General features: G+C 40.5%; 1 protein-coding gene across 3 annotated transcripts in view; it reads right to left on the bottom strand.

Annotated features, from left to right (window-relative positions):
• fbxo25 (F-box protein 25) overlaps positions 1–11,633 on the bottom strand; it is a 63,121-nt gene that overhangs the window by 28,831 nt on the left and 22,657 nt on the right. For all 3 annotated transcript variants that reach the window (XM_078541881.1, XM_078541879.1, XM_078541880.1), the window contains exons 5-6: positions 5,456–5,549; positions 219–403 (exon numbers count right to left, since the gene is read on the bottom strand). In XM_078541881.1, coding sequence (XP_078398007.1) covers positions 219–403; positions 5,456–5,549 — 279 coding nt within the window. The remainder of the gene's footprint in view (positions 1–218; positions 404–5,455; positions 5,550–11,633) is intronic.

Below are 11,633 nucleotides of genomic sequence, written 5' to 3'. Positions count from 1 at the left end.
GAAAGCAAGCGAAAAGGTGTATAGCCCAATACAAGATTACACATTATCTACCCAAAAGCAACTTCAGCCATGGTGACTAGGGTGATATCAAGGAAGCAACAAATTTACATTAATACAACACGGATCAATTGCTAACATAAAGGTTCATACATCTGATCAACAAGAAAGTTAAACCAAAAGAAGGGTTATAGGCAATAAAGTGAGTTTAGTATTCCTACCCTGGTAATCTGCAGATTATTTAGCTGGTGTTGCCAATTCAGAATAGTTTCCATACGGTAAACCCAGATGTTAATGTTACCAACAAGGACACACCTTCCCACCTCACGAACTAGGATACAGAGGGCAGAGCCCAGATCCTGAAGAAGGTTTTTGATTAGTCGAGGATTCTGTTGGTCCTCAAGTACTGTAACAGAACCAGAAAACATATTTCAATGTTCACACAATTGAAAAAAATAAATAAAAACACAGGATAGAATTACAGATGGACTGGATAGTGCAGTGGTTTGCAAATGATCTTTGCAAATTAGGGTTTGTTCATACCTATTGAACCTACAGGATGAGGTAAATGTCCCATCTCTTTTGATAGTTATAAATGAGTTAACACAAGCATCAGCCAAATTCCTATTTTGAGCAAAACTGTTTCAAGTTCGATGATAACAAACTTATTCCTGGGTCATTCAGCTGCTGGTGGAAATGGAAAATTTCACATTTCTGAAGGTGGTCTTGTGAGATTTAAGCTGACTGGAAGAAATTTTACACTGAATTTGTATTGTTTACCTGACCAGAGTATGCTTAAAGACAATGCCAGCTGCCAAAGATGGAACAAAGATGTTTTATTCACTGAAGGAGGAGGCTCACAAATACCCTCATCCTCAATGATGGGGGAGCCCAGCACATCAATACAAAAGATAAGGTTGTTACAAATCTTCAGCCAGAAATGCCGAGTGGATGATCCATCTCTGCCTCCTCTGGAGGTCCCCATCATCATAGATACCAGTCTTCAGCCAATTGACTCCATGTGATGTCATGAAACAGCTAAAGGCACTAGAAACTGCCAAGGCCATGGCCCCCGGCAATAGTACTGAAGACCTATGCTCCAGAACTTGCCGCACCCCTAGCCAAGCTGATCGAGTACAGCTACAACACTGGCATCTACCCAGCTATGTGGAAAATTGCCCAGGTATGTCTTGTACATAAAAAGCAGGACAAACCCGACCAGGCCAATTACCACCCCATCAGTCTACCTACAATAATCAGTAAAGTAATGGAAAGGATCATCAACAGTGTTATCAAGGGGACTTGTTTAGCAATAACCTGTTCACTGGTGCCCAGTTTAGGTTCCACCAGGGCCACTCAGCTCCTGACCTCATTACAGCCTTGGTTCAAACATGGACAATAAAAGAGTTGAACTTCTGAGGTGAGGAGACAGTGACTGCCCTTGATATCAAGGCCGCATTTGACCAAGTGTGGCATCAAGGGGCCCTAGCAATACTGGAGTCAATGGGAATCAGGGGAAAAATCTCCACTGGTTGGAGTCATACCTAGCACAAAGGAAGATGGTTGTGGTTGTTGGAGGTCAGTCATCTCAACTCCAGGACATCACTACAGGAATTCCTCAGGGTAGTGTAATTAGCCCAAACATCTTTAGCTGCCTCATCAATGGCCTTCCTTCCATAAGGTCAGAAGTGGAGATATTTGCTGATGATTGTACAATGTTCATCACCATTCGCAACTCCTTAGATACTGAAGCAGTCCATGTCCAAATGCAGCAAGACCTGGACAATATCCTAGCTTGGGCTGACAAGTGCCACACAAGTGCTAGGCAATGACCATCTCCAACAAGAGAGAACCTAACCATCTTGACGTACAATGGCATCACAATCACTGAATCCCCAACTAACAACATCCTAGGGGTTACCATTGACCAGAAGCTGAACTAGCCATATAAATACTGTGGTTACAAGAGCAGGTCAGAGGCTAGGAATCCTGTGATGAGTAACTCACCTCCTGACTCGCTAAAGTATGTCCACCATCTACAAAGCACAAGTTAGGAGTGTGATGGAATGCTCCCCATTTGCCTGGATGAGTGCAGTTCCCACAACACTCAAGAAGCTTGACACCATCCAGGACAAAGCAGCCCGCTTGATTGGCACCACATCCACAAACATTTACTCCCTCCATCACCGACGCACAGTAGCAGCAGTGCGTACCACCTACAAGACGCACTGCAGAAATTCACCAAGGCTCCCTATACAGCACCTTCCAAACCCACGACCACTACCATCTAGAAGGACAAAGGCAGCAGATAGATGGGAACACCACCACCTGGAAGTTCCCCTCCAAGTCACTCAGCACCCTGACCTGGAAATATACTGCTGTTCCTTCATTGTCACTAGGTCAAAACCCTGGAACTCCCTTCCTAACAGCACTGTGGGTGTACCTACACTACATGGACTGCAGCGGTTCAAGAAGGCAGCTCACCACCACCTTCTCAAGGGCAACTAAGGATGGGCAATAAATACTGGCCCAGTCAGTGAAGCCCACTTCCTGTGAATGAATAAAAATAATTCTTTAGTAATGACTACCCTCATCTTCCCATTTTGATTAGTACAAAAAATTTCAAAGTTACATTTAAGAATCCCATCCAACTTTACTGATTTTTGAGATGGAAAGGTGGGGTGGGGGGAAGAAAAGAAAAAAAGATTTGCATAGCATGAAACTTACCAGAGTATTTTACAGCTTCTGTCTAATCAATTATCTTCAATGCTCAAAGTTTCAGATTTTAATTTAGAATTCTAACTACACTAAGATGTATTAATTTTAGACATTACACATTTGAAAATATATTTCCAGTAAATGTGATTTTGGGTATGGCAACATAAAGGAGTTGCAGTTTTACAAGTATTGTCACTTTTTAAAAAAAACACATCAAGTCACATTATTCAAAGAACTGTTTCTGCTAGCTGATTAAGAACTCATGAGGCAAGGACTAAATGATTGCAAACAGCATGCTTGAAATCCTTTTCACAAATCAAAATTCACAACTCTACTAAAGATCGGCATATTTACTGAGGAAGGTGGGAGTCAAAAGGGCTGATTGTGATTATTAATATGCTTTTAGCATGACACACAAAAACCTAAAACATTCATGAAAGTCAGATATGCTAGGCATCCTTCATACAGAAGACTACTCAATGTTTACAAGGTGGCAAATTATGCTTAGCATGTAAAGTAATTTGTACAAAGTAATCTGTGAAACTAATTCTTGGTTTATCCAGATAGTGACAAGAATTTATCTTTAGTGCTTATATTTTTGCGTAATTAGGTACTCTTAATTGACATCACATTGATGGAGGAAAATTGAGATGATTTTAAATAAAGCCAATGATTGGATAATTCATGACTGAAAGGACTAAACTGATATATTAATGTGTAGTTTAATATGTGTTAAGCACTGGATGAATAGGACTTACTAGTTCGCAAATTTCATAAACAGGCTGGAAAAATAAACTGCCACAGATCCAGGAAGCAGACAGGGGGAAAAAAAGTCTGTTAAATCCCAACCACATCTTCCAACCTACCCTAGCTGCTGTATAGCAACCAGTTTAAAAAAATCATGGAGAAAATAAAAAAGGGAAAAACAACAGCCCAACAAAAAAAAAAATCACACAAGCATTGTGTTAACACTAGAATTGTCCAGCAGTCTCCAGGTATTGAAGGTTAATCTTCTGGGCTCTGTTGTTGGCATCCTAGAAGAGAACACTTTGTGTATGTATTTCATGACTGCGTGCCTTCATGCTCTAAATTCTCACCCCACCCTGGCACTCAAGGGCTGTCCATTTTCAGTTTCAGTCACTCCCTGCTGGAATTTCCTTATGTCTGGCCCTGCTCTTGAAATAGGGCACCAGAAATACTTACCTGTCCTCCGCCTTTCACAATTTCACTCGCAGGAGCAATATCAAGTTTTTCTTAAACATTGAAAGATATACAGGCACACATTATATTAAAAACAAATTAATAGCTATAAAATGGGGTCAGTTTTCCTTGATGGTATAATAATGCAAGCTAATGTTCCCTGTTGCACATTTATCAAACAATAGAGTGATTCAGGAGTATGAGAAAGTGTTTACAAAAGGAACCCCGCAGGACAGCCACAAGGAAATTACTTGTGCCTGTAATCACTGCTTTTTGAAACTCAAATGGAAGAAGAAAAAAATCTATCCACATCTCCTGTCTAACCAATCTGGTATGTGGTGGAAACCATATTCTACTCTGAGAATTTCTTGTTAGATAAAGTGAACACATTTGGAAATTTAGTGATGCCTGTGGGTGGTTTAAATATCGGATGACCAAGTGTCACGATTTATTGCAACAAGGTCAAATCTGCACAAAACACCCAGAGTTAGCAACTTAGCTAACATAAGTGGTTTAAATTTCAAACAATGCTTGGCAGTTAATTGTCAGTCACAATTAACTGGTGCATTCTCGATGGCAATGCCTATACCAGAGTCCACTTGCCAACCAGTCAGAATTCTCTTCTCATACAGTATAAAGTTGTTGCTTCCCCTGACACTGGTATTCTTGCGATTGTCCTGATGAGCGCAAGATGAAAAGTTTCGAAAAAAATGTCTTTTTTCAGCAATACTCAAGTGGATTTCCCTTTCTTCCACTCTTCAGCCTCTGCACTTTTATACTTTAAGGCTGCAATTTCTTCTGCTATTCATTATGAAATAACTTAAAGAAAAACAGCTCAAGGGATGGAACCAGGATCTTTAAAAGAAATGAGTATGGAACATGAGTGTTCAGCTGATATGCCCATTTCACTTCGAGACTCTACATTAATTACCAGTTTGAGATTGGAGTAAAGTCAGCGTAGGCCAATTTGGAGATGCCATTCCTTTTACAAAAAGCAATGTCTGGATCTACTAATATTTTAGAGAATTATCTAGCATACTTTTCATAAATTGAATAAGATAAATATACACCGTGAAACAAGAAGATTATCAGTTTCAACCATTGTGAGGACACCATTATCACCAATTAGCTTTGCAAGCCAATTTTTGCATTTCAACCTGGGAGTTCACAGTGAATTTCACAAATTGGCTACTGTGTTTCCTACATTACAACAGTGACTACGCTTCAAAAGTAATTCACTGGCAGTAATGCACCTTGGGACATCCAGAGGTCATGAAGGTGCTATAAGTGCAAATTATCCTCTTCAAACATTCAGCATGCTGCAATACTAGTTTACTTGAAAATTCTACACAGACTCTATGATAAATAAGTGGACCTAAATCCTGTCTAGTATGTAACTAGGTTTAAGACTTCTGAATATAAAGATAAAACAACTAATTCTTTAAATGTCTTTGAAGAAGGAACTTCATATTGATCTCTCTGCATTTCTAGTCTGAGAAATAGGTTTTACACATTTGCACATTTAAAGAGTTAAGTTTACCTTTCCGAACAATCTTTTCCAGAATATTGAAGTAGTTCTTCTGTGCAGCTCCACTTAAAGAGGTCAGCTGTGAATTTGCTATAAGCTGCAAAAGCTGTTGAGTTAAAAAGTTTTAATCAATCATGAATCTTTACTACAGTAAAATTTTGTTTTCTTTACTACAGATCTTCAAGCAAGCATTTCATCACAAATGTACACTTGTATTGTAAGTACATAATTAAAGTAGGAGTTGTAATAAAATTAAGATATAGAATTCAAATACAAAGCTTCCTTCCTCCTCAAGGTTCAGTTCTTAGCACATTAAAATTACTGGTACAAAGAATTGAGTATATGTCCCAACAAGAATTATAGAATGCATATTGCAGCAGCAGTTCAAGAAGTGACTAATGATAGTGTTTAAGCATTGATATACAGAAAGGCAAGGATAGGAGGAATAAAGTAGTTATTAGCTTGAAGGACAAATGCTTATGCACTTGCTTATAATATCACTAGTAGATGCATTTTACTGGAGGCAAATTGTTTTCCAGTAGCAGTCTGTTTTCAAATAAACCATACAACTGCAGCATGCATCATCTGCAGTACTGCAGTTTGAATTATGTGATATTGTTATGGTTATCCAAGAACTCTTCAATTTCAATATTAAAGTTCATAACCTGATTATATAAAGACTCAGACAGGGTTTCAAAGCCTCAAGGTCAAAATTTGACTTTACTGTTGTTGGAACTCTTCAATGATGTAGCAAGCTATTCATGATCAGTGTTCTAAGACCCAAGATGGATCCATATTTTCTGATATCCAGGGAGTCTAGAAGATAAATGAAGGCAAGGCACAAATCAGGAGTGTGATGGAATACTTTCCATTTGCCTGGATGAATGCAGCTCCAGCAACACTCAAGAAACTTGAAGGCCATCCAGGACAAAGCAGCCCGCTTGTTTGGCACTCCACCTATAAACATTCGCTCCCTCTACCACTGACACAACGGCAGCAGTGTGCACCATCTACAAGATGCATTGCAAGAACTCACCAACGCTCCTTAGACAATACCTTCCAAACCCATCTAGAATGACAAGGACAGCAGACACATGGTAACACCACCACCTGGAAGTTCCCCTCCAAACCATTCACCAGCCTGACTTGGAAGTATATCACCATTCCTTCACTGTCGCTGGGTCAAAATCCTGGAATTCCCTCCCTAACAGCACTGTTATGTACCTACACCACATGGACTGCAGCAGTTCAAGAAGGCAGCTCACCGTCACCTTCTGAAGGGCAATTAGGATGGGCAATAAATGCTGGCCTAGCCAGTGACGCCCACATCCCATGAATGAATAAAATAAAACTGTTTTGCATTAGCCGAGTAGGATACCGATACTGTTTGAACACAGACAGGGCACTTGAAGATTTAAAAGGACCAGGAGTTGCCAGACTAGGCCTTGCAGATGGAAGCCAGTTCAAGGATATTCAGAAGACTGAGTGAACGGACTTTCAAAGAACACAGGAAGACTAGAAGGCTCATCTTGGCGTGGCAGGAAGAAGGGGGCCCGCTGAAAAGCCAGGAGGAGTGCAGGACTTAACGGCAAGGCCACATAAGTGCTGAGAGCATGGCAAAATGTAGAAAACGGGCAGTAAAGTACTTTAGTTATTGGGGAAGTACCTTTACTTAATAGGCAACTATTATACTAAATTACAAGAAATATTTAGCCTATTGTTAGGAAATAGAGATAGTTAAAGTTATATTGGTATTTGTGGGTGTTAGTAATGAGTTTTAGCTTTAGAGTTTAAGTTTGGTTTGTATTTCTGTATCTGTGCTAAGAAACGTTAAACTGAGTTTTAGTTTCACGACTCCTAAAGAGATGGCCAGAGAGGCTGGTCCCTCCCATTCTTACACGACACACACGTCAAAAAACAGCAACAGCAGTTTTGTTTTGGAAGCTGTTGGAGTTCAGTTGGTTTGAAGACAGCTGTGAAGCAAAGGCAACCTAGAAGGGTTAGCCAGTCCCAAGCTAAGGAAAACCCCAAAATCCAGGAGAGTAGAAGAGGGGAAAGTCCAAAGCAGACCTTCTAGTCAAAGGAAGGACAGGGATCTGGAAAAAGACCTGTTAAGTGAAGTTAAGAAAAGAGTGAGAGGCAGAGAGAAAGGCTCCAGGCTTCAGATTTAAAGAGACAAAAGCTGCAGAAAGCAGATTCAAGGCAAGAACAGCTTGCAAGAAGCAAGAAGGTCCAAAGAGACAACTGAAGGTCTGTAACTCTCTGCTATGAGCATGTGAAAGTGGTGTACTGTTGACAGCTGAGAGGGAGAGAGTGTGTGTGGAAAACAGCTTGAATGCATGTGGTAACCCAGGGAAAAGGAACATCGGAAGGAGAGTTTGAAACCATGGGGGTGGCCCTTGTGGAAGGGGTTTGAGAGAAAGTGTTGGTTTGAGAGAAGATTCCAAGGTGAGGTCTTGGAGATTAGAAACCCTCAAGTGAAAGACAGAGTGCAGTGAGACCGGTTGGTTCATGGTGTGACAAGCTTCTGAGGGGGGAGTTGAGGAGAAATCCATAGCATCTGGTTGAGGTGGCATCTGTCACTTGGTTTCAGAACGTGGTGTGTCTGGCCACAGGGCGCCTATAATGTACACAGTTCATGTATCAAGAGTATAATATAGCTTTTGTAACTTGTGTTATCGTTACAAATCCGTATATTTCTGTAAAGGTATAGTTGTGGGTGAAGGAGTATTGTAATTTAGTTCATCTTTTCTTGTTTAATAAATGTTTTATTCTTTTGTTAAAAATTCATCAGCTGACTCCTATGACTCTGTTTGGTAGCTACTCTCCATGTATTTAAACAAACAAATAAACGTTGGGATCTATCAAGCTGGGTTCCACCCTGGGATCAGGCTTTTCCAGGGGTAATCTCAGCTGGGGATACGACACTATATTAATTTAGTCTGCCTGTTTACAGTAAAAGTCTCTCAACATGAAATTGTGCGTTCTGTCACTGGAAGTTCAGCTTTTTTTCTAAAAGTTGTTGGTCTCTACAGAGACTGTTACAATATTATTAGCATCAGTAAACACCAACACAACAAGTATCAAATCTGGGCCAATTTATTTTGATCACAATCATTGGGATGCCAAGTGGCACATATACTAAACGGCAGCGAGATTAGACTAAGAGAAAGATCTCCTCTATTGATGCATCTAATCTATTCTGTCTTGTGGCAGTTGACCATAGATAGTGCTAACTGACTCTTTCAAAAGGCTGGCACAGGCATGATGGGCCAAATGGCCTCCTTCTCTGCTGTATTATTCTATGATTCTAAAGCCTGAAAAATTATTCATTTAAGCATCTGCCCACTATGTAGCAAAGTTTGGAGCACCACACCAACTGGAAATGCCATGGCTCCTGCAATTTATCAGAAAACATAATATATCTGTACATCAGTTGTGGACTCTAAAATCCATAATTCAACACAAAATTGGTGAGCATCCAGAAATGGATCAATCATGTCTGCCAGCACAAATTCATTAAAGTCATATTTCAGTTTTTTTTAAAAAAAGAGGTAACCAAGTGGATAAAGAGAATGTAGTACATGACTTTTCAGAAGGTGTTCAATAAAGGTGGCTCTTAAGAGGCTTGTCACATGGATAGAAAATTTGTTACCAGATAAGAAACAGATGGAATGATTCTTAACCCTGCTTGCCTGGTAGAGACCAGGCAAATGGGCAATTAAAATGGCTTTGGAGACTCAACTGCTGACATTCCACAGGTTTCGATGTTAACCTGCTCTTCTAAAATTGGCACGATCCATTATTAAGTATGCAAATCAGGCTCCAATGAAGCCTTTTGGACTCGACTGCGAATTTAAGCATGGACTGAAGGGTAAGGTCTTGTAGCTTTCCTGTCAACTTAGTGGGAAGAGGAGATGGGACCAGCAGAGGCCTAAAAAACAAACAATTTCCTTGTGGCATTAAGTGTTCTCTAATAAGCCCTATTTACCCAAGTACTGAGGACCAATCCTTCAGTATGCAAATTAGTAAAAAAAATGCATATGGAAAGTCAAAGGAATCTCTAGGCTCAGCTCAATTTGGGAGAAGACTAACATGTTCCAAGGACGGTCAGATAGGCTGATCAGTGGCAAATAGAATTTAATCCGGATAAGTGAGAGGTGATGCACTGGGGCAGGACAAACAAGGCATGGAAATACACGATGAATGGTAGGACCCTGGGAAGTACCGAGGATCAGAGGGACCTTGGTATGCATGTCCACCAGTCCCTTAAGATAGCGGGACAGGTAGATAAGGTGGTTAAGAAGGTATATGGGATATTTGCCTTTATTAGCCGAGGCATAGAATATAAGAGCAGGGAGGTTATGCTGGAACTGTATAAAATGCTGGTCGGGCCACAGCTAGAGTATTGCATGCAGTTCTGGAATCTGCATTATAGGAAGGATGTGATTGCACTAGAGAGAGTGCAGATGAGATTTACCAGGATGTTGCCTGGGCTGGAGAGTTTTAGTTGTGAGGAGAGATTGGATAGACTGGGGTTATTTTCCCTGGAGCAGAGGAGATTGAGGGGGGACGTGATTGAGGTGTATAAAATTATGAGGGGCACAGATAGGGTAGACGGGAAGGAACTTTTCCCCTTGGAGGGATCAATAACCAGGGGGCATAGATTTAAGGTAAGGGGCAGGAGGTTTAAGGGGGATGTGAGGAAGAATTTTTTCACCCAGAGGGTGGTGGGAATTTGGAACTCACTGCCTGAAAGGGTGGTGAGGCAGAAACCCTCATAACATTTAAGAAGTATTTGGATGTGCACTTGCGATGCCGTGGCATACAAGGCTATGGGCCTAGTGCTGGAAAATGGGATTAGAATAGTTAGGTACTTGTTTGGCTGGCGCAGACTCGATGGGTCGGAGGGTCTTTTTCTCTGCTGTAGACCTCTATGACTTAAGAGGAAAGGGAGGTTAGAAATGAAGCAGTAGTTTGCTGGGACAGAGTGGTCAAGCATTTTCTTTTGAGGAGAGGAATGCCGACTGCAGATTTGAAGGAGGGGAGGGGGGATAGAACCCGAGGAGAGTGGACTATTAATAGTATCAACCAATGTGAAAGTCAGCAAGGGAAGTTGGGTGGTCAGTAGTCAGTAGGGTTAGGAGCAGGTAGTTTGTCTCATGGACAAGATGTGCTCAAAGAGATTGCAAAGATAGGAGAAACTTGGAGGAGGAAACAAATCAGGGCAAGGGGTAGGGGTGGCAGGGTGCCTTAGAGGAAGTTTGGCCAGGTGGACCAGGGAAATGGAAGGAAGTAACAAATGCAGATGATCAAATGATCTCAATGTTGGTGATAAAGATGTCCATGAGCTCCTCACACCTGTCACTGGAGATAAGGGTGGAGGAGACAGATGAGAGGGCTTTATGAAGATGGCTTGCAGCTGAGAAAAGAAGCAAAGGGTTACTTTTGCATTCCAGGATGATTCTGAAATAGTAAAGCTTTTGCAGATGACAGCAGGGCCCAATAGTGCTTTATGCGGTCCAGCCAGATCTGGCAATGTCTGACTAAACCAGTCGCCATATCTGTTCAAGACTGCGTCCCTTGGACTTAAGAGAATGGAGATAAAGGCTGTACCAGGAGAATAGCTAGGGTAAGAGAAAGAATGGACCCATAGGATATATAAGCTATAAATCTTCTCATAACACCAGTTTATAACACTGGTAATAAACGGTTCTTAATGCAACTGAAGAATAATATTCCATGCCAAGTACCACATTCTACAAATAGAATTATTATTCAATTTCTTAAATCAAAAACAGACTCCTGTGAGCTCATATAGCACTAACTATATCACAAATTACATTGGAATATCTTTGTCCTAGAATTCAAAAATTATTTTAAACAGTATTAATTGTGAAGCCAAATGTCTCAGGGAAGCATGACTTTACCCAGTTAGTGACCATCTATAAAATTAAAGCCCACTTATCTCCTGTGGTTTCTTATTTAAAAAGTATGACAATTATCCAAAATCTGCAATTAAATTAGATAATTGAAAATAAAAATTTAATTTTTGACCAGGGAAAGATAACTTTGGTTCATTTCTTTTTAGGCAAGTTAAAATATGTTCATGCAGTTATAATTTTTATTGTAAAAATTAGCCATAGCAATGCAAGCATTTTGATAACAACCCAATTTATATAACTTGGGT

Source organism: Cetorhinus maximus, chromosome 5, assembly GCF_964194155.1.
Source record: "Cetorhinus maximus chromosome 5, sCetMax3.hap1.1, whole genome shotgun sequence".
Taxonomy (NCBI): domain Eukaryota; kingdom Metazoa; phylum Chordata; class Chondrichthyes; order Lamniformes; family Cetorhinidae; genus Cetorhinus; species Cetorhinus maximus.
The sequence above is the reverse complement of the archived record's forward strand: the minus strand, read 5'-3'. Positions and strand labels throughout refer to the sequence as shown.